We start from the raw sequence: 23,439 nt of genomic DNA on the forward strand, positions 1-23,439 counted from the left end.
TTGACTATCACTTAAGTAAGATGACAAGCAAATTGAAAGATAGGTATTAGCTAGCATGAAATTGACTTCAACAGTCCTTTATTTAAACCTATGCTATATGTAAAAGTATGACATAGTTTCCAACTCAATTTCTTTTCTCCAATGTATTTTCGAGAGAATATGATGTCACTTAAAAAAAATAAATTAGAAGATCACTTAAAACCCAAGGAAAAATTGATTGGGTATTCAAATAATTAAATTGTTGTCAATTAAGTTATTTTATTGATTCCAAAAATACACGGAGTGCAATTAATATCCATGTTATATGTGAAAGTAGATATCTCACATAAGAAATATTTGAAGTAAAGATAGAAAATCTTCCTAGAAAAAGATAAGGGAAATTTCCAAGGAAAGAAAATACTATGATATGATAGCCATTTTTAGTAAGACTCAAACTGTAAATTAAGCATCTCTTTATCCCATGTGGGCTTGCTTCAAACTGCGACAATGGGTAATTAAACTAGAAAGTTGGAATACTACTCTTGAAATAATATATAAGCTCAATACTCAATTGGACTAGTTCTAGCTTTTTTTAATCAATAAATTAAAGGATTAATTACGCCAAAACCATGAACTTTGGGCCCATTTCCAAATTTTCCATGAACTTTTTTTTTAATCAAATTTTCCATGAACTTAAGGGCGTGAACAATTTTGCCATGATTTTGAGCTCCGCTAATACTCCGGTCTGAGCTGACTCCTACGTGGCATTACCGAGTTGACATGGCGCCTACGTGACAATACCGAGCTGACATGGCGTCTACATGGCTCTGCTCTGCTCTGCTCTGCTCTGGCCGAGAACAGCTTTGCTCTGGCTCTACTCTGGCCGAGAACAGCTCTGCTCTGGCCGAGAGCAGCTCTGTTCTGGCTCTGCCTCCCTCACCGGCCAGAGCAGAGCTGCTCTCGGCCAGAGCAGAGCTGTTCTCAGCCAGAGCCACGTAGGCGCCATGTCAGCTCGGTATTGCCACGTAGGCGCCATGTCAACTCGGTATTGCCACGTTGGAGCCAGCTCAGACCGGTATTGCCACGTTGGAGCCAGCTCAGACCGGAGTATTACCGGAGCTCAAAATCATGACAAAATTATTCACGCCCTTAAATTCATGGAAAATTTGATAAAAAAAAAAGTTCATGGAAAATTTGAAAATGGACCCAAAGTTCATGATTTTTGACGTAATTAACCCTAAATTAAATAAATAAAATTAAAGACCGCGTGCCGTAGTAAAGTCGAACACTCATTTGGACTAGTTACTGGAGCATAATTTAGTTAGTGTTAAGATCAAATTAACTAGTTTATGTTTTATTAGGACTTAGGAGCCATATTGTGAGAGTTCAATTAAGAATAATTTTTCTCTTCTCAAATGATATATGATTTCTTGATTCAACACTCAACCTATTAAGCAAAAATGAAATGTGTTATCCATTGAGCTGCCCTTCATTATTTAAAGGGTTAATTGCCGGAAAAACCATATACTTTTTCGATTTTTGGTTATTTCCCATGACAAAAAAAGTCTGAACAGAAATCCATGAATTGAAAACTTAATTGTAATTTTCCCCCGCGTCCATTTTCCGGCGATCTCCGATGGAGCTCCGATCCAACGTGGCATAATTCATTCCATCTGTCAAAATAAATTGATGACTAGGCAGCCACATCGCCGCCGCCTGAAACCCGAATTTCTGAAAGAGGCGCCGCAGATCTGGTTATGTCTCCCTCCTCCTGCTTTGTCAAGCAATGCCCTAATTAATGAGAATGGAGGCGAGCAAACTGGAAGAGGAAAGGGGAGGGCGAAGGCGGCGAGGCGAGAGGGCAGAGGTTGGAGGCGAGACAAGGGCGGCGGAAGTGGGAGCCGGGATCTGAATCAATTACCCAAATTTCTGAAAGAGGCGCCGCAGATCTGGTTCTGTCTCCCTCCCCCTGCTTTGTCAAGCAATGAGCCCTAATTAATGAGAATAGAAGCGAGCGAACTGGAAGAGGAAACGGGAGAGCGGAGGCGGTGTGTGGATGCGGCGAGGCGAGAGGGCGGAGGTTGGAGGCGAGATGAGGGCGGCGGAGGTGGGAGCTGGGATCTAAATCAGTTCTCTCAAAACTAATTGTCGTGCCAACTGCCAATCGCCGCCGGCGTCGGGGACTCGGGGTGGAGTCACGAGGCTCGAGCCAGGCGACCGTTGACTGGTTTGCTGGCGCCGGAGGTCGAGGTGACGGGACTCAAAAAAGCTTCACTATCGCCGCAAAACTCCAATTCCCGGCGATGACACGCTGGAAATCCGATTGCCACCTCGGATTCAATTTGGGAAAAAAATAGACGCGGGGGAAAATTACAATTAAGTTTTCAATTCATGGATTTCTGTTCAGACTTTTTTTGTCATGGGAAATAACCAAAAATCGAAACAGTATATGATTTTTCCGGCAATTAACCCTTATTTAAAATACCTGTGTATATGAGAGATATTATTAAATTCGAATTGCATAAAGACAAAAGAAAAAAAAAACTTAAGAAAAATTCTTGAAAGCAAAAAAACATAAATTAAGAGCCGGACCTCGTTAAAACATCTCCAGAAAAAATCCAGTAAAAAAAACCCATAAAAAAGAAAAAGAGTATTTATTTATATATTACAAAATAATGATTGATAGATAAAACATATAATTGAGTAATCGAAGGATTAGATGATTAAAAGAGCTCAAAATTAATCAATCCATCCATCAAATTAAATAGTAAAGAAACCTATATCTTTATTTGTCCATCTATATTAATGTAGAGAGTAAACGTCTTACCGATTAAGCTGCGCTTCATTATTTAAAATACTTATGTATATATATGATAGATAAATATAATTTAATATTTGAAGAATTAGATTGTCGAGGTTAAAATTCTTGAAACCTACCTTCAAATCCTTCTGATTTATTTAGAAATTTGTTTCGAGCAATTAACGATATCTAAAATGGGGGGTTTTCGTATACTAATTGGGCTTTAATGTTCTTATTTTTTTGTATATAATTGGCGGTGGCCCAATTAAGGTAGTGGGCCCTTCAAGCTCGATAAATCAAATGCAGCCCAATTAAAAGTTTAAAACCAAACAACATTCGTCTTATTTCTTTTTGTCGGAAATAATGGAGATGCCACTTTCTAATTAAAATTTACTTCTCATTCGAAATAAATTATTTATATATTTTACATCTGATGTTGATTTCCATTATAAAACTACGCACAAATATTGATAAACTCGATTTTTTTTTTTATTTTTTCCATCGATTTAAAATTGGCCAAATACATTTTTTTTTATATAATTTTTATGAAAACCCTCTAATCGTATAAAACACAATAATCATTGAATTATTATTGAGTCACTTATTTATTGAAAATATTAAAGTAAAGCAACCAAATGTAGTATTTTATAGTGTTACTATTTACACGTGGGGTTTTGAAACCCCTTTTAATTCATGCAAACTTTAATGTTATTTTTTTGCGAAATATTGTGCTACCTTTTTGTGTTAGCTCGTTATTCAACGTGTACACATGCACATCTCTCACTTTCACGTATAATACTTGTCTTTTCTTCCTTTATAGCCTTTTTTTATTAGATTTTTTGTGGAAAAAGGGCATATAATATTCGAGTATTTCGTATCTTCTCAAGTACATGAAACAAAAAAAAAACATGAAAATCTTAGTGTAATTCAATAAATGTATATATTTTATTTAAATTTTCCTTAAATTAAGTATACGCTATATTAAAAAAAATTATCCGAATCCAACCGCTCATCAAACTGAATATGATATAATTAGACAGTAATCATTCAACAACCAATCGATATCTGATCAGATCAATAAAATAATCGGTACTCATACGTCATCTAAGCTGCCATAATATTTAATGGGTTTGTGGATTCATAATTAGAGTTTTGGATTAATAAAATCAAATTAATTGTGTGGCGAGCTAAAACAACTTGATATTTCTCTAATATATTTATTATTTATAAAATTTAATTTGAACCGTATTTATTTAGAAAAATAAACGCTTTATCGATTTGTACATATTTCTTCTTACATATTTTGTCCTACGTTACAAATTTACCTTTGAAAGTTGAGATATTAATTGATTTGAGTAAAATAAAATTCACAAGTTAATCGAAAAAGAAAATATGTTTTTCTGTGAGTAGGCCCACTATTTTAATTAATTATAATTTGATATACGAAACGCAAAGAAACTATGGAGATTAATTATCATTACCTACGTACAAAAATATCATTTTCCTTAATCAAATAAAATTTGTACAAAATTAGTGTGACGAAAAAGCCCCCGCGGATCAGCAGGGATTACCGAAGGAGTGTTGGTGGTTGGCGTTGAAAAATAAGTGGGAAAGGAGGGGCAAAATGGTCCAAAGGCGAGTATTTATGTAATACAGCTTTCCAGTTGTGCAGCTCACGCTTGTTGGTTTGAAGAGTGGAAGAGGAAAAAACGAAAGGGTTGGAGCGAAGCAGAGCAGTTGCCGTTATCCACATTCTCTCTCTCTATATCTAGCGCTTTCTCTCTCCATCCGTTTCTCCGATCAATCTGTTTAGGGTTTTTCAGATTCTGCAACGAGCTGACTCAGCCATGGTTTCCGATTCGATCCCCAACGCCTCCATCGCCTCATCGAACCCCAGGGATTTCGCCAAGAAGAAGAGGGTGCGCATTACTTGTTGTCGGTTTCGATTTGTGGGGGGGAATGTTTGTACGCGCATTTTGCTATCTGCGTGATTTATTGGATTTTCTTGAATATCTTTAATTTGAAATTAGGATAAACTGTTTCATTTTCGTGTGTGAATTTTCGGGACGGCATCTTAATTTATTTGGGGGGAAGTTTTTCTTGGTCGGTATTTGATCGTTTCTTTGATTTTTCTTTCCATTTTTTCCAATTTCCCTTATTTTTGGGGGTTTCGCGAATTCGTCAGTTTCTATTCTTTTTTGTCAGTTAATTGTGGATATTTTTTTATCTGAATCTGTAGAATTTGTGGTAAATTATTTGTTTCTGCAGTTTCTAAGATCGATTTTTTTGTTAATTGGAAACTGTAGGCAAACCGCTCGGCGAAATTGAAGCAGTGCAAGCTTGATGCTCGTCGTGAGCAGTGGCTTTCTCACGGTTTGTGATTTTTCTATTTTTTTTTTTTTGTAACTTTATTTTTCTGAATGCACAAATAAAGACTTGAATTGAATGTTCCGATATTCAAGATCCCTAGTTTTCCATTAGTTATTGCATGTCAAATGAATTATTATTGCAATAATTATATTTATAATTGTACTTGGTTACATTTGGTGAATTGGGTTGTTTTATTGTTTTTTGCTACCAGTGAAGAGTAAGGGTGAGTGTAAGGGGGAAGCCAATGGTGGAGGGACTGCATCCATTGGGGCATCTGTGCATTTAGAAAATCACAGGAGCCAACCGATAGGGAAACTGGAGATAAAGACGCGAAGCGAGGAGGGGATTTATGGAGATGGATCATCAATGCATCATTACAGTGACTCGGAGTCCTTGCAGTCCAACAGCCCGACCAGCCACACCAGTAGTGTTTCGGGCAGCAATGATTCCGGGGCCAATTTTACTGCGAGTAGCAGCAGCAGCAGCAGTAGCAGTACTAATGGTTCCTGTTCAGGACACATGAGCGAGGAAGATGAAGGGGATGCTGGTGATGATGATTGCTTGGATGATTGGGAGTCCGTTGCTGATGCATTGGCTGCCACTGATGAAAAGCAGGAAGATTCCCCTCCTTCAAAGAATCAGGACCATTCTACAGAGTCTGGTTCTCAGGTGGATGTGAGGGACCAGATGTTTTCGGGGATTAGTATCCCGCGGATCCATACAGCAAGTGCTAATCCAGGGAGTGGAAGAGCTGCTAACCAGAGGGCCCTGGTAAATTGCTGTGCTTGGAGGCCAGATGATGTTTGTCGTCCCCAGACCTTACCCAATTTAACCAAGCAGTATAGTTTTCCTTTGAAGTCCGAGCGCCATTTAGACCGAGGATCAGTATGGGTCTGTAAAAATGTTGGACCAATCCCCACAGCATGTCCGATATGCTTTGAGGATTTAGACTACACTGATTCAAGCTTTCTCCCCTGTGGATGTGGTTTCAGGCTCTGCCTTTTCTGTCACAAGAGAATACTTGAGGAGGATGCACGTTGTCCAGGCTGCAGAAAGCAGTATGAGGTTGAACCTATCGAGGGAGAGCCAACACTAGACGGAGGCAGCTTGACGTATCGTTTGGCTCGTTCTTGTAGCATGGTTGCAAGGTCTTGAAAGTCTCTGTTCCTTAAACTTGTATGTTTGGGTCTATCTTTCCGCAGCATGTCTTGCGTGCATACTTACTATTAGACTGTTTTAACAGCCTTTAGATGTTGGTATATAATATCTTTTGAAGCTCAGGAAATTAATCTTTTGCTCATGAGTTTGCTCTATATATCTTGTACTGTGCTTATGCGATGTAGAAGACGCTGATATAGAAGACCTATTATGTGAATAGATAAAATGGCAGAGAAATGAAATACATATAGTTCTTATCTTGGTATCCTGTTCCATTTTGAATGATTAATCTTTTCGAGTATCGACTGTTGTTTATGGACTTCTTGCTGGTGAAATACTGTGCGATTTTTTATTGTACAACTGCATAGCACTCTAATTTGAACAAATTTGTCAAAATTGTTGTGAATTTGATTTCTTCCTTGTGCAAATATTCTGATGGTTGATTCTATAAGTTCCCAAAACTCCAGTTGGCTTGATTTATTGAATTAGGAGGCTTGGTGATAATTTTGTTTGCTGTGTTGGTGACTTGGAATTGCTGAGACGGAATATCTGCTAACGTTGGAAAGAGTTAAAGAGGACATCTTTTTGCTGGTGCGTTGGAGATTATCATTCTGAATAATGAATTGTATTGCAGTGATTTGATCATGAGAGTAAGAATATTGCTAATTTATATGCAAAAAACCACCTTTCAATCAATTTGATCAAATTCAATCAATATGAGGGGCGCTTTGATTTTCCATCATTCTATGTATGTTTTTTTTGTGAACTGCAGACTGAAGACTCAACTGAAATCAAATTGAGAAAATCAGAATTTCCAGAGGAACATGCTTTTAAAACATTATGTTGCATTTTTGGAAACATCAGCTTAAAATATGTTCTGTTCAACTTCATTCTGAGTCTGCATGCTATGTATTTATTGGTAGATAACTAGAATTACTATGCCCCTCTCTGCAGTTGGGTGTGCGCACATATATCTGACTACTTAGTGAGAAATCTGTTGAGTATAGAAGCTTGCATCAATGTTACTATGTGATTAAAACTTATATCTGGCCAAAAAAAGAGAAAAAACTGGAAAAATGACAGGAAAATATGTGCTCTCGGTGTGGAAGCTGGTTGCTTTAGATTTTGGTATTAAATTATTGTATATTTTGGATATAGATTTCCTTTTTCGCTCATTTGTTGATGACAGATTATTGAGTGCATTGATTTACTCCATGTCAAGATTTATGATGATTATGATATAAGTAAGTTGTGCTCATCCAGGATTTTCTGTTTTGGATGAATCACTGCTTCTTTTTAGAGTGTTTCATAAATTTTTTTGTTTTTTTTTTGGCTCTCTTGCAATCTTAATAGCAACTTCTTGTGTTGGATAGATGCAGTTGTGTTCTTTTTGCTTGAGAGGATCAACTAAAGACATGGATGAAAACATAGAAGAAAATAATGTTGATCAGTTGAGTGAATACTTGTACAAATTTATATGTTGATAGATGATATGTGGAGAGCTTCACAATTTGGGATAAAATATTCTTTTTTTCTTTCTCTCTAGAGTTTTACAATAGTAGTTGAAAGCATTGTAACTCCTAGGGTATTGGAATTTGGAAGTAGCTAATTAGAACATAGTTAAAATAGTGGGTAATAACATCATATTTTACATCACATAGGCATATAAATTTAGACAAACACCAGTTTAGGAACAAGGCGAAGAGGATTCTTCTTATGCATTGTGATTCCAGGTAAAACCTCGAAATCAATGTCCTCTTCCTTCATTCCAAGAGGCAATTCCCATTCAAATTTGCACACAACATTTGCCAATGCAAGTTCAATTTCAGCCATCGCAATACCTATTCCGGGACACCTTCTCCGGCCAAATCCAAACGGGATCACCTCCGGATTCTGACCCCTCACGTCGAGGTCAGCCTCCAAGAATCTCTCCGGCAAGAACTCATCTGCGTCTTCCCACGTGGCGGGGTCTCTTGCAATAGCCCAAGCATTGATGTACACCATACTCCCACCTTCAATTTCGTAACCATTTATCCTACATTTCTTGGTAGTATCTCTTGGGAGTAAAAGTGGAGCTGGTGGATACAATCTCAGAGTCTCCTTTACAACTGCCCTCAAATATGGCAGTTTCTCTGTGTCTTCTTCGTCGATCATCTCTTTCTTTCCGGCCAACTGCCTTATCTCAGCTTGCACTTTCTTCATCAACGAAGGCTTCTTCATCAACGCCGTCAGCGCCCACACTAAAGCAGCTGCAGTCGTGTCGCTGCCTCCGGCTATTATGTTCTGTAAGCAAGACCTGCAATCTGTTCAAAACGTTCTTGTCTGAAATCAAAATATGAAAACTTACCATAAGTAGTGCTTTGATGTGGTCTAGTGTAAGATCAAAGGAAAAAGATCCATTTTGTTTAATCCTAAGCAAAATATCAACGATGTCTCCTTCCATAGATTTTGGCCTATTTGGATTCATGTGCTCTTCAATCACTTCTTCATAGAAAGAATCCATGTCTTGAAAATTCTTGTCTAGCTTTGCAGCCATTCCAGAGAGATGATCAATCCATTGAAGTGAAGGGAAGTAATCCGCCATGAAAAAGCCTCCGAGAAGCGACTGAGCGTCGCGAAGAAGATCGTAGAAACGATTCTTTCCATACCTTTCGTCTCCATAGCTCTTCCCAAACGCAACTCTGCAGATGGTGTTACTCGAAAGCGACATCATCGTCTCACTGAAATCGGTGACGGCCGATGAGGCGGCGTCTCGAGCAATCTTCTCCATCATCTTCGACACTTCGTCTTTGAAAATGGGGCGGAAAGATTGAACTTGCTTCGTGCTAAAGAGATGGATGGTGGAAATCTTCCTCATCTCCCTCCACGTGTCGTTGTAGGGCGAGAACGCGACGTCTAGGTAGTTATATGTCAGCCTCCGGACGGTAGCGAGAGCCGGCCGGCTTGAGAAAACGGCGTCGTGGGATTTCATGATCTCTTTCACTGCATCGGCCGAGGAGATCACGACGACTCGCCGGAATCCGAGCTTGAGGGACGTGACGGGGCCGTACTTCTCCGAGAGGCGGTGGAGGTACGTGTGCGGAGACCGGCTGTCGAAGTGGTGCAGATTGCCGATGAACGGCAGCCGCGGCGGGCCCGGTGGCGGTGGAGGGAGTTTTGGTTTATGTGTTTGAAAGTAGAGGATGAGGATTATGGGAAGAGCTAAGAGCAAAATCAAAAGAAATTGCATTATGTCTAGTTATTGAGGTTGTCTTGATCAAGATTTTCCGATCTTCTGTTTTTCAATCTATATATTTTACCGTATGATAATTGACCAAGAACTTCCAAGTATTGCTATCGAACTAAAAATGCTATATTTGAGTAGAATACTTGATTCTATACGCTAGAAATGAATGGGAAAACTACACTTAATAAATGTGGTTAGGGTAGGTTTATATATATGTGACATATATAAGTCTATAATTTGTATGATTTATAGGGGTAAGCTAAGAAATTTATGCAAACATTAGGTTTTATGAGTAATGATCGTCGATTACCCTCTTTTACATAATGATCATATATATGCCTAATGTTGTTAAGGGCCGTTTGGTTCAAAGGATTAGATTAGATTAATCTTATGATATCTTATTCGGTTGGATGGATACGACCCATGATTCAATCTTGGAACAATGCCACATAGGAATAGTCTTGGTTTATGAGTCTTGGCTTACCCCTATGACAAAATTAATCTCGGGTCAACTCAATCTTAGAGCGAAAATGCGACGTCTAGGTAGTTATATGTCAACCTCCGCACGGTAGCGAGAGCCGGCCGGCTAGAGAAAACGGCATCGTGGGATTTAATGATTACTTTCATTGCATCGGCTGAGGAGATCACGACGACTCGCCGGAATCCGAGCTTGAGGGACGTGACGTGGCCGTACTTCTCTGAGAGGCGGTGGAGGTACGTGTGCGGAGACCGGCCGTCGAAGTGGTGCAGATTGCCGATGAACGGCAGCCGCGGTGGGCCCAGTGGAGTTTTGGTTTGTGTGTTTGAAAGTAGAGGATTTATGGGAAGAGCTAAGAGCAAAATCAAAAGAAATTGCATTATGTCTAGTTATTGTGGTTGTCTTGATCAAGATTTTCCGATCTTTTGTTTTTCAATCTATATATTTTATTGTATGATAATTGACCAAGATTCCAAGTATTGCTATCGGACTTGAATGCTATATTTGAGTAGAATACTTGATTCTATTACGCTAGAAATGAATGGGAAAACTACACTTAATAAATGTGGTTAGGGTAGGTTTAATATATGTGACATAAGTCAATAATTTGTATGATTTATAGTGTGGTATGCTAAGAAATTTATGCAAACATTAGGTTTTGCTATGAGGATTCATCCAAAATTGTCAGGACTGTAACTAACTTTCGGAATTACTGGACACGTGTTTGAACCCTTAAACTGAAAAATATCGCATTGGATTAATCATTACATCTAAAATGAACCTACAAGCAACCAATGAGTAACAAGATAAATAATATATACTAATAGAAACAATTTGTGGATTGCCTATTTTACCTCTGTTATATATTTATTATTATATTTATAAAATATAAATCTATTGTGATATACATTTATTTGTCACCCAAATCTATAAAGAATACTTTATATCTATAGCTATTGATAAGGTTATAAAATAAATATATCCATCCAATAAATAATCTAATAAAAGTAATGAATTTTTTTAAATAATAGATTATCAATTAAAATAACACTAATTACATGTACAACGTACGTTCTTTTTGCTAGTAAACCTAAAAAGGTGCTCACACAACAAGGACCTTCACTATAAATAAGAGACATGACCTTAAGGAAAGCTAAGATCACATATACAAAAAATAAAGGGTTAATTGCCGGAAAAACCATATACTTTTTCGAAATTTGGTTTTTTCCCATGACAAAAAAAAACCTGAACAGAAATCCATGAATTGAACAATTTATTGCATTTTTCCCCCGCGTCTATTTTTCGGCGATCTCCGATGGAGGTCCGATCCAACGTGGCTGCCACCTAACCATAATTTTCCACCTCACCCTAACACCTAATTTTCCACCTCACCTCAAACCCAAAACCCTCACAGCAGCCCTAAGCATCGAAAATTCTCCATCTTCTTGCCACGGCCTCGGCGAATTTGAGGATGTGCTTGGTGATCCCGCAGGTGAGGCCGCGGAAGAGGGTCTCCGGAATGGTGGGGTGGGCCGGGAAGACGGAATCCAAGAAATTCCGCTCGGCCGGAAACTGGTCCTTGGCGAAGGTGGTGAATTCGGATGAGATCGGAGGTGATGTTGGCGTCGTCGGCGGTGTATTCCTCCAGCAGCACCTTCAATTCCCCCTCCAAATACGACATGGCGCGCTGCACCACGCTGCCGGCGCGGTTGATCGTGTAGGCGTACTTGTACGTCACTCGATCCACGGCGTCCAGGAACCACGCCGCGTCTTCCTCTCTCAGGCGCCTCCATTTCACGTGGCTCTCCATCGAATCGTAGCCGTCCATTTTCTCCTCCACGAGCATCAGGAATTTCTCCATGACGATGGGCGCAGCGTCGCCGCCCGACTCCAGCGACGAGATGTAGCGGTCGATTTCATTGGAGATTGTGGGGAGATCGGGCGTTTCTGGGGGTGGCTCCTCTTCTTTGTCGTCCATGGGCGTTGAAGATTTTCTAATTCAACTGTCAAAAAATCATGAAACGACGTCGTTTAATTGCCGGCGATGACATGCTGGAATTCCGATTGCCACCTCGGATTCAATTTCGCCGGAAAATAGACGCGGGGGAAAAATGCAATAAATTGTTCAATTCATGGATTTCTGTTCAGGTTTTTTTTGTCATGGGAAAAAACCAAATTTCGAAAAAGTATATGATTTTTCCGGCAATTAACCCAAAAATAAAACATGCTCACGAGAGAGTACGAAGATCATATATATATTTATGTAAATATTTAAATATTGAACTGAATATCATGTTTTCATATACGTATTTGAATACTAATCAAATCGAATATTTGTAATCGACTACGAATCGAATAATTTCGAATACGAATATCAAAATTTCAAACGAGTAAAAATATTTGATTCGTTTACAATCCTATTATAAGCTATTGAAAACTTACATATTATAAGCTGTTCAACCTTACAAGGTTTCTTTAAAATAAGCTCAGTCAAACGAGATGAGATCCAGTGTCCCACAATTTTATGTGTGCCACTGTGTCCCATTCTTATATCTATTATTTTAAAAATATTTTTTATAAAAATAAAATTTATTATGATACTATGAATTATATTTAATTTTTATTTTAAAAAATTAAATTTTTTAAAAAGTATATACCATGACTTTGAATTTATCAACCTATTATTAATTAATAAAAGTGAAATTAAATGATAAAAAATAATTATATACCCTAAATGGATGGAATAAACCCTAGTTAATAATCACAAAATTAAACTAAAGCATATAAAGTTGAAATTAAAGAAAAAATATATAAGAAAATAAATAAAATTGAAAATGAGACACAAAGTGGGACATAAAGTGTGGTACACTGAATCTCATTCCCAGTCAAACGCCCTCTAAATCACGAGTTTAGGAACAAGGCGAAGAGCATTCTTCTTATGCATCGTCATTCCAGGCAGAACCTCGAAATCAATGTCTTCTTCCTTCATCCCAACAGGTAATTCCCATTCAAATTTGCACACAACATTTGCCAATGCAAGCTCGATTTCAGCCATGGCGATTCCGATCCCGGGACAGCCTCTTCGGCCGAATCCAAACGGAATCACCTCCGGATTCTGACCCCTCACGTCGAGGTCAGCCTCCAAGAATCTCTCCGGCAAGAACTCATCCGCGTCTTCCCACGTGGCGGGGTCTATTGCAATAGCCCACACATTGATATACACCATTGTTCCACCTTCAATTTCGTAACCATTTATGCTACATTTCTGAGTAGTCTCTCTTGGGACTGAAACTGGAGCTGGTGGATACAATCTCAGAGTCTCCTTCACAACTGCCCTCAAATATGGTAGTTTCTCTATGTCTTCTTCATCGATCATCTCTTTCTTTCCGACCAATTGTCTTATCTCCGCTTGCACTTTCTTCATCGAAGAAGGCTTCTTCATCAATGCCGTTAGCGCCCACACTAAAGCAGCCGCAGTCGTGTCGCTGCCTCCGGCTATTATATTCTGTAAACAAGACCTATGATCTAATCACAACGTTCTTGTCTAAAATCATAACTTTATTGTCTGGAGTTCGATTGACATGAATTCGAATGTACCGCTGAAAACCTCTTGATATATATTCCCTCCCTTTCATTTATAATGGCTCATTACTTTTTGGTATAGTTATTAAGAAGAAGAATGATTAAAGGATAAAAAGTGATGGAGCCCACAACTTTTTAGGAGAGAAGATGGTTTCTTTTTTTGGATCATATCATTATTAATGAGACAGATGAAAAAGAAAAGTGAGTAAGTAATAATGAAACGGAAGAAGTATATAACTCTCTAATTAACCAATATAGTTTGGTGTTGGTCGCCAGAATTAGTCGGAAAAAAGAAAAAATATTGAGTTTCATTCCATCAACTTTCATGTCATTTTCCGACCACTTTAGGTGATCAAAACACAAAAATATAAGTATCATTACAAAAATAATATCTAACTAAACATGGTCTTAGTTTTTATTACTAATTTTATCTATCGAAACTAACCATTCAAAGTAAACGCTCTCTAAGATCTTTTCTACGGTACATTCGGATTACCCATCGGACTCCAGACAATCCCATCGGACTCCAGACAATCAAGTATTAGCCAATGAACTTTGGCCTAGGGTCAAATTTTAAAAAAATATTAAAAATCGGAATTTAAGTATAGTTCGTGTATCTATAAGCAATTAACCCAAATTTTTACATACCATAAGTAGTGCTTTGATGTGGTTTAATGTAAGATCAAACGAAAGCGATCCATTTTCTCTAATCCCAAGCAAAATATCAACGATGTCTCCTTCCATAGATTTTGGCCTATTGGGATTCATATGCTCTTCAATCACTTCTTCATAGAAAGAATCCATCTCATGAAAATTCTTTTCCAACTTTGCAGCCATTCCAGAGAGATTATCAATCCATCGAAGCGAAGGCAAGTAATCCGCCATGAAAAAACCTCCGAGAAGGGGCTGAGTGTCGCGAAGAAGATCGTGGAAACGGCTCTTCCCATACCTTTCATCTCCATAGCTCTTCCCAAACGCAACTCTGCAGATGGTGTTACTCGAAAGCGACATCATCGTCTCGCTCAAATCGGCAACGGCGGAGGAGGCGGCGTCTCGAGCAATCTTCTCCATCATCTTCGCCACCTCGTCTTTGAAAACGGGGCGGAAAGATTGAACTTGCTTCGCGCTAAAGAGATGGATGGTGGAGATCTTCCTCATCTCCCTCCACGCGTCGTTGTAGGGCGAGATCGCGACGTCGAGGCCGTTGTACGTCAGCCTCCGCAGGGCGACGAGAAGCGGCCGGCTCGAGAAAACGGCGTCGTGGGATTTTACGATCTCTTTCACTGCATCTGCTGAGGAAATTACGATGACTCGCCGGAATCCGAGCCTGAGGGACGTGACGGGGCCGTACTTCTCCGAGAGGCGGCGGAGGTACGTGTGCGGAGACCGGCCGTCGAAGTGGTGCAGGTTGCCGATGAACGGCAGCCGCGGTGGGCCCGGTGGATGGGGTTTGTTGGCATGTTTAGGGTTTTGTGTTTGGAAGTAGAAGATGATCATGGGGATTATGGGAAGAGCCAAGAGCAAAACAAGTGACATCATTTTTTCTTTCTTTGGTTTGTTTGAGAGGTTGATACTTGATGTTAAAATAGAAAAAACCACAAAGGTGTCTCATTACATTGGACTATGCATTGAAGTGAAAATAAATAGAGGAAAATTTTATAGGGGTAAGCTAAGAAATTTGGTTGGAAAATAAAATATTATTGAGATTATTAATTTTATAAATTACATAAAAATCAATAAAGATCGCGATTTGTTCACTTTTGATAATTGAGCTTTGATTTTTATTGAAAGAAAAAAAAAACTAATCCATAAAATATGTGGTGAGGTGTGTTGTAACAATGAATGTGAGTACAAAAGATTGAACACAACGAATGATAATCCAGTTCGGTTAAACAACCTACGTCTAGGGGCCTCGCCCAGGGAAAATTATCCACTATATGAAGTTAAGATGTACAATACTTAGCCTCTACATCTTCCCAAAACCTCATCAATGGAGAATAGCTGAAAGCTAGACAACGACTAACTTTTTAGGCGTACCTAATCAAGTATATATAACTACCCGACTTAAATGATACATTGAGTACACTAGAAACGAATGGGATCAAACTACATTAGTAAAGCTAGGTAGGACATGTTTATATATATGTCTATATAGTAAGATTTATAGGGGTAATTTGAGCTAAGAAAAAATCGCTAAGAAATTTATTAATTATTGGAAATTAAAAATCCTTATTAGAGATTAACAAATCTTAATTAAAATTAATAATTCATAATCAACCTAAAATTGACAATTAATTAATAACTTAATATATATTAATTAATTATAAAGAAATAAATGAAAAGGGAATGAGGCCCAACCAAAATCCCATGCATCCTAGTTTACTATTTCCATGAAGCACACATGACAATAATGACATTAATTACTTCAAATACTATCCTTGGTTACAACAGTTGAGAACATTTTGCCAAGTCTTTTATTTAACACAAAAATTCATGTGAAACTGGCTTCACAATGACACTACTTCAATATACAAATGATACTTTAACATTTTAAAGTCTCATTTGTATATTGAAATAGTATCATCTTAAGCCGGTTTCACCATAAAACCGGTTTCAGACAACCTCTTTATTTAATTAGAACATTGACCATTTTTCGATCATTAAAGACGGATATTAGCGACGGAAACAAATCCATCGTTGAAAAAGGCGGCGTTGGCGTTGGCGCGCGTTAACGACGGATGTGATCAATTTTATATCGCAACCTTGGCAACAAGGCGAAGAGCATTCTTCTTATGCATTGCCAATCCTTGCTGAGAATCGAAATCAATGTCTTCTTCCTTCATTCCATGAGGCAATTCCCATTCAAATTTGTACAAAACATTTGCCAATGCAAGTTCGACTTGAGACATACCAATCCCGATCCCGGGACACCCTCTCCGGCCAAATCCAAACGGAATCACCGTCGGATTCTGACCCCTCACGTCGATCTCAGCCGCCAAGAATCTCTCCGGCAAGAACTCATCTGCATTTTCCCACGTGGCGGGGTCTCTTGCAATAGCCCAAGCATTGATGTACACCATACTTCCACCTTCAATTTCATAACCATTTATCCTACATTTCTTGGTAGTCTCTCTTGGGAGTAGAAGTGGAGCTGATGGATACAATCTCATAGTCTCCTTCACAACTGCCCTAAAATATGGGAGTTTCTTTATATCTTCTTCATCGATCATCTCTTTCTCTCCGGCCAATTGCCTTATCTCCGCTTGCACTTTCTTCATCGATGAAGGCTTCTTTATCAACGCCGTCAACGCCCACACTAAAGCAGCTGAAGTCCCATCGCTGCCTCCGACTATTATACCCTGTAAATAGCTAGGAATGTCAATCTAGTCCGAATAAATTTATATATATTCCAGAAAAATCATAACTCGAATAGCCTGAGCCCAATAGGACTGACCTGAAAATGAGTGAGTTGGCTTGACTTATTATTTGGTTTCCAAAAGTTAGTAAAAATATGGTCTTTTTTGTCGTATGTTTGTGAAATGTATTTTGATTCAATATTCAAAATTTATACTCATCATTTGATTCTCTGTGTATTTATTTTAGATGTTTACATGTAAAAATTAGAAAATGATAATTATTTAGAAAAAATATTGTTACAATTATATAATTGAGCTAACTGTTAAAACAAGACCGTAACTTTAAGTGTTTTTAGAAAGACGACTATATGTTACAAAATTTAAAAATGAGGACTATATGCTATAGAATTTGAAAATGATGACTACAACTTCAATTTTTTACACTTACACTCCTATTTCGGTCCGTAATGGAAGCTATAGACCTCATTTTGATACGTTAAATAAGAGTATAACATATAGTCGTCATTTTCAAATTTCATAACATATAGTCCTCGTTCTCAAATTTCGTAACATATAGTCCTTTTTATGAAAACAACTGAAAGTTACGCTCATATTTTAACAATTAACACTATATGATTAGCACGAAACCCGAAAGATTAGTGTTAGTGTCGATAATTTTTAGTACGAAAAAATTGCAACTCGACTGATTCGTAACCGAATAACCCAATAACCCGATAAGACTAACCCGAATCCGATCAGCCCAAAATCTGAAGCAATAATATGAGAAAACGTTACCACAAGTAGTGCTTTGATGTGATCAAGTGTGAGATCAAAGGAAGCCGATCCATCTCTTTCCATCCTTAGCAAAACATCGATAATGTCTCCTTCCATAGATTTCGGCCTATTCGGATTCATGTGCTCTTCAATCACTTCTTCACAGAAAGCATCCATATCTTGAAAAACCTTATCCAGCTTCGCCGCCATTCCAGAGAGATTATCAATCCAGCGAAGCCAAGGCAAGAAATCCTCCATGAATAGACCTCCAAGAACAGCCTCTGCATCGTGAAGAAGGTCGACGAAACGCTGCTTCTCTCCATATCTCTTCCCAAATGCAACTCTAGCGACGGTGTTAGCAGCAAACAACATCATCGTCTCGCTCAAATCGGTGGCGGCGGAGAGAGAGGCGTCTCTAGCTATCTTCTCCATCATCTTCGACACTTCATCTCTGATAATTGGAAGAAAAGTTTGAACTCGCTTCGCGCTGAAGAGATGCACGGTGGAGATCTTCTTCATCTCTCTCGACGTCTCCGTGTAGGGCGAGAACGCAAAGTCGAGGCCGTCGTACAACAGCCTCCTCAGGGCGACGAGGGCCGGCCTGCTCGAGAAAACGACGTCGTGCGATGTCATGATCTCTTTCACTGCCTCTGCGGAGGAGATCACGACGAGGCGCCGGAGTCCGAGCTGGAGGGACATGACTGCGCCGTACTGCTTCGAGAGGCGGCCGAGGTACGTGTGCGGGGATCGGCCGTCGAAGTGGTGCAGATTGCCGATGAGCGGCAGCCGCGGTGGGCCCGGTGGAGGGAGTTCTTGTTTGGCATGTTTAGGGTTTTGAAGTAGAGGATGAGGGTTATGGGAAGAGCTAAGAGTAAAATTAAAATAAATTGCATTATTATACTCCCTCCGTCTATGTAAAAACTATCAATTTCTAAATAATACGAGTTTTAATAAAGTAATTGAATGTGTTGTGAGTGGAGTAAGAGTCTCACTTTATTATTAGTAAAAAATTTACCAAAAATAGATTTGGTAAATATTGTCTTGTAGATTTCACAAGGAGTTAATACGGGGCTTAGCCCACTGGCCACCAGGTCCTCACTTAAGTGAAGTGACCCGGGTTCGATCTCTCTTGGGAGCGAATTGGAGATTGGAGATATAAGGTGGATTTGGTGAATGGAGAGATAAGGTGGTTCTTGGAGTGGATGGCGAACTAACTACTAACTTCTAACATGACTTTGCCCGATAAAAAAAAAAAAGATTTCACAAGGAGTTTCAATTTTTGCCAACTATGGTTTCCATATATTTTATTTTCTAGGTAAATTGGTAATAATTTGTTTATTTATAATAGTAATATATAATGGCACGTGAGCTAAATAATGCGAGGTGGGCTAACAAGTAGATTTTTTTTGGGAGCCGTAACAATTTAAAGCTCTATGGTAATTGACACGGAGCTAAATAATTTTTTTTTCTCCCTCTAAAAGCTCTATGGTAATTGTACGTTTTAGATATAACAAATTTAGTTATTTCACAAATTTTACTTATATTTTTAAATAGGGATAATTGCGTATAATATCACCAACTATGCTCAAAATCCATTTTCCCCATGAACTTCTAAAAATCCAAATTATATCGCATACTTTGATTTGTGTTCAATTTGCCCATGGACCTATTTTTGACTATTTCAAATTATACCCCTGTTTTTCTTGAATAATGTAAAATTGACCCCATCACATTTTTAATTGCACAACAACCCCACCTTTTGAATTGTCTTTTCAAAATACCCTAATTACTACATATGCATACCCACGCTCGCCTAAAATGGTATCAGAGCGGGTTTTAATTGAGGAATTATATTATATTTAATTTATTTTATGATTAACCTATGGGATTAACCTATGTGGGAGGAGACTCCATAAGAATTGGAATGGATCCGGACGAATGTCCGAGATGTCTTGTATACAGGATATCTTTCCAAATTTTGGAAAGAAAGGCTAGTCACCTAATGGGTGAATTACGATGGTATTGGCGAGCACTTATGCTCAACATTACTGAGGACCAAGAGACCGTTCGTGATATCATTACGAACATCCAGGAGCGTCTTGATGCCCTATTGGAGAACGCCGAGGCCAAATCGGCAAACAGACAAGCTAGAGCCTACCTCCATCAATATCATACTTGATGGAACTAAAGGACAAAGCTGGAGTAGCTTATCCAAGCTACCACAAGATCGAGCCAAATTCTTCCGACAACGTCAACTTGCGGGAGATTCAGAAAACGGTGGAGTATTATGGCGTCAAGCTATATGAACTACCGATGGAGATGAGCAAAATATCACTAAAACAAGAGGAAATACTAACCCTCTTGCGTGATATCCAGAAAAAAGTGGAGGACATCGAACGGCGAAAACCATGTTCTGGAAGAATTCGGAATAAATGGTCCAAAGACCCGATGTATCCACAAATCGCTTATAATCTACAGGATTCATCCTTCAGCCGAGCCCTGACACTCTATCAGGACTATAAAAGGAAGGATCTGATGACGAGAGGAAATAGGCCATACTCGTTGACATATCAAGTCTCGTATGCCTTATCAAATTCCCATCACACAAAATTATTTCTGGGAAAGGAATTTATTGAAATTCCAGAAATATTTAAGGAGGTAGCCAAGGCAGTCAATCCAAATCGAGTGGAGATTCCCCAGATCAGGGAAATCGACATCGACGTAGGAGACAAGCAGGTGCTAAGCCATAATCAGAGTATCAGATTGGGAGCACCAAGGTTATCATTCCAGGGAAATAGGCTAACTTCAGGACCTATAACAAGAAGTTTCTCTCCATCTTATGAGAGAAAGACGATTCAGGAAATACCAGTTCCAGACATGAGGGTTAAGCTCAAATGTCCCGAAGGATGGAAAAGGGTTTCCACAAGATTCAATACAACCGAAAAGGAAAATAATTTTCCTTGCAACATGTTGTATTATTTGGCAAATCCAGAGAGCAACCGATATATCGGAATTTTGGAGGTCGGAGGCTTTGAAATCCAAGTCGAAGGCCAAGCCGGACAAGAAACTGACGTTCTGATCTTAGGACGCAATTTTCTCGACAAATATCAACCATGGTCGTGGAAAGCAAGTGGAATGGAGATTACGATCGGCAGACAGAGGTTGCTGATTTGATGACAAGTCCATTCTCGATATACATCTCTATTGGGATGTTATATGAGAAGTTCAAAGCAGAATATTTTGCTGCTTATGTAGATTCAGAAGCAGGAATCTGTACAGCAAAACGAGGAGTCTTTCCAACAGAAGTTGAAGAAGAACTGCCTCGAATTGCGGGAATGGATTTCTCCAAAAAGATTTTACTCCTATCAAAGGGAGTAAAACAGACGGAAATATTAATCGGAGGTGCAGGACAGACACCTTGGTACAAGGTAAAGACTCCACCGATATATTTCCATGATACCGGAGCAGATATATTATTTGGAAATAATTTTCTGCAAACCTTCAAGCGGTACACACAGGACAATGAAGCCAGGAGGTTAGTGTTCACAACTAATTGTGACCACAAGATCATTATGCAGAGGCTCAATGGAGCTTTTAATCGCTCGATGCCAATCAAATTCCGCAGCAAGCGTGGTGATGATGGCAGACTCCGACGACCACAAATGAAAGATCAACGGAGATTCGGAGAAGTTTTGCTCAAGTGCAGAACTGAGGGATTCCCAGATCTCTCCGAGGAGGAAACTCAAATCCTCAAAGTCTCCCTGATATCACACAAAGATATCAGAGAAGAAGAACAAGTGTCCATTGCCGACGTCAAAAGAAGGATTCAGAAGTGTTACCATGAGAATCCTTTGGCATGGTGGGACAAGAACCAGCTCAAAGCTACTTTGAAAGCTAAAACTGGAAAGGAGCATGAGTTCGTAAGATTCAGACCTATCCTGATGAACCCTCAAGATCAACAGGATATGATGAGTATAATCAAGGAACACCTTGATTTAAAGCTGATCGAAGAAGGAAGATCACCCTACAGTAGTCCTGATTTCTCGTGAGGAATCATGGGGAGATCAAGCGAGGAAAGCCAAGATTGGTCATTAATTATAAAGGGATTAATGATATTCTTGAGTTCGATGGATACTTCATCCCGAGCAGAGAACACCTTATTAACTGCATTAGAAGTGCAAGGGTATTCTCAAAGTTCGATTGCAAATCAGGATTCTACCAGATTCGCATGGAGGAAGGAAGTAAGAAGTTCACAGCCTTCTCAACTCCACAAGGACATTATGTCTGGAATGTCATGCCAATGGGGTTAGCCAACGCGCCTCAGATATTCTGAAGGAAAATGGATAATCTCTTTAAGGATTATTCTTCGTTTATGTTTGTTTATATTGATGACATTCTTATTGCATCAAAGAACATTCATGAACCAACAAGAAGGACTAGTGCTGTCAGAAAATAAGGCAGTCATAGCCACCCAGAAGATGGAGTTTCTGGGTATTGAGATCGATGAATCTGGAATTATTCTACAAGACCATATTGTGGAAAAGGTCCAGAATTTCCCGGAGGATCTCAAGGAAAAGAAGCAACTCCAAAGCTTTCTCGGAGTTGTTAACTTTGCAGGAATGTTCATCAAAAATCTTGCAGAGCACAGGAAGATCTTCAGTCCATTACTGAAGAAAGATGTTCCATTCCTTTGGAAAGAGGAGCATCGTGAGGGTATGAAGAAGCTGAAAGAGATTTGCAAAAATCTCCCAAAACTTTCAATACCACAAGACGAGGATGACCTGGTCCTCTACACTGACGCGAGTGATTTCTGGTGGGCGGCCGTGCTCACAAAGATCACCCCATATGGAGAAGAACCTTGCAGATACTGTAGCGGTCTTTTCTCCGACAACGAGGCTGTGCGGTGGCACATAAACGAGAAAGAATTTTATGCAGTCAGAAAGGCGTTTAAAAATGGCCGCTCTTCTTACTTGCTAAGAAATTCGTTTTGAAAGTTGATAACACTAATGTTAAAGCTTTCTTAACAAAAAAGATAGAATCTAAACCTGAAAAGGCTAGATTACTAAGATGGCAAGCTGAATGCCAATATTATGAATTTGATATTGTCATTTTGAAATCTGATGATAATGTTCTTGCAGATTTCTTAACAAGAGATGGAGCCAACTGAGGTTGACTCTATCATGGAGAACCAGAGGCAGCTCCTGGACAACCTGGAGATGCTACAACAAGAATGGCAAGAGTGCTTACTCCATGCCAAACAAGCGGGAAGGATACAAACGGATGATGAATCCAAAGTGTCTAACCGTATACGACAATGTATCAAAAAGATGTTAAATCTTAATGATGCAACCCACAAGCCGCTCCTGCGCGGGATCATGGCTCCCATGATCGAAGCAGGCATTACCGTACAGGCCGGATTACCTGTAGCAGGGGATTCAAATACCCCTAGCACAAGTTCTGAGGCTAAGGTATTAAAACCGGATCCTCGAGAAAAAGATGTTGCTAAGGCTTCACCGCCCGAACCAACATGTCAACCCTCCACCTCTGGGGAAAAAGAGGGAGAGATCAGTCTTAGGCCGTTGACAGGCAAATCTAAGATTGATATTAACATGATTGAAATTTCTCCTGTTTGGCAGATATACCAATCCAGATGGGAGAAACTCAACACCAGAAAAGGACTTAATCCGGGCTATTGCCGGGTTGATGTGGCGGGAAA

The 23,439-nt window shown here is 39.2% G+C and overlaps 3 protein-coding genes and 1 pseudogene across 3 annotated transcripts; 1 reads left to right on the plus strand and 3 right to left on the minus strand.

Moving 5' to 3' along the window:
• Positions 1 to 4,441: 4,441 nt before the first annotated feature.
• On the plus strand, positions 4,442 to 6,572 carry LOC130999252 (uncharacterized). The gene is made up of 3 exons (XM_057924762.1): positions 4,442 to 4,698; positions 5,086 to 5,152; positions 5,361 to 6,572. Exons 1-3 carry the CDS (start codon positions 4,627 to 4,629, stop codon positions 6,302 to 6,304), a joined length of 1,083 nt encoding a protein of 360 aa, XP_057780745.1. The 5' UTR covers positions 4,442 to 4,626; the 3' UTR covers positions 6,305 to 6,572.
• A 308-nt stretch (positions 6,573 to 6,880) lies between these two features.
• Positions 6,881 to 9,641, minus strand: LOC130999251 (cytochrome P450 71A1-like). The gene is made up of 2 exons (XM_057924761.1): positions 8,655 to 9,641; positions 6,881 to 8,590 (listed from the first exon to the last, which is right to left on the minus strand). Exons 1-2 carry the CDS (start codon positions 9,534 to 9,536, stop codon positions 7,979 to 7,981), a joined length of 1,494 nt encoding a protein of 497 aa, XP_057780744.1. The 5' UTR covers positions 9,537 to 9,641; the 3' UTR covers positions 6,881 to 7,978.
• Positions 9,642 to 12,907: 3,266 nt separating this feature from the next.
• LOC130998706 (cytochrome P450 71A1-like) lies at positions 12,908 to 15,203 on the minus strand. The gene is made up of 2 exons (XM_057924118.1): positions 14,242 to 15,203; positions 12,908 to 13,516 (listed from the first exon to the last, which is right to left on the minus strand). Exons 1-2 carry the CDS (start codon positions 15,130 to 15,132, stop codon positions 12,908 to 12,910), a joined length of 1,500 nt encoding a protein of 499 aa, XP_057780101.1. The 5' UTR covers positions 15,133 to 15,203.
• A 1,140-nt stretch (positions 15,204 to 16,343) lies between these two features.
• On the minus strand, positions 16,344 to 18,616 carry LOC130998707 (cytochrome P450 71A1-like; annotated as a pseudogene).
• Positions 18,617 to 23,439: the final 4,823 nt, after the last annotated feature.

This window comes from Salvia miltiorrhiza, chromosome 8 (assembly GCF_028751815.1).
Source record: "Salvia miltiorrhiza cultivar Shanhuang (shh) chromosome 8, IMPLAD_Smil_shh, whole genome shotgun sequence".
Taxonomy (NCBI): Eukaryota; Viridiplantae; Streptophyta; class Magnoliopsida; order Lamiales; family Lamiaceae; genus Salvia; species Salvia miltiorrhiza.

Coding starts and splice junctions, on each gene's coding strand:
- LOC130998706 (XM_057924118.1), bottom strand. CDS start 15,132: ATGATGTCACTTGTTTTGCTCTTGGCTCTTCCCATAATCCCCATGATC. Junction 13,517..14,241: donor ACATCAAAGCACTACTTATG/GTATGTAAAAAT, acceptor TCTTGTTTACAG/AATATAATAGCCGGAGGCAG.
- LOC130999252 (XM_057924762.1), top strand. CDS start 4,627: ATGGTTTCCGATTCGATCCCCAACGCCTCCATCGCCTCATCGAACCCC. Junction 4,699..5,085: donor ATTTCGCCAAGAAGAAGAGG/GTGCGCATTACT, acceptor TGGAAACTGTAG/GCAAACCGCTCGGCGAAATT. Junction 5,153..5,360: donor TGAGCAGTGGCTTTCTCACG/GTTTGTGATTTT, acceptor TTTTGCTACCAG/TGAAGAGTAAGGGTGAGTGT.
- LOC130999251 (XM_057924761.1), bottom strand. CDS start 9,536: ATGCAATTTCTTTTGATTTTGCTCTTAGCTCTTCCCATAATCCTCATC. Junction 8,591..8,654: donor ACATCAAAGCACTACTTATG/GTAAGTTTTCAT, acceptor TCTTGCTTACAG/AACATAATAGCCGGAGGCAG.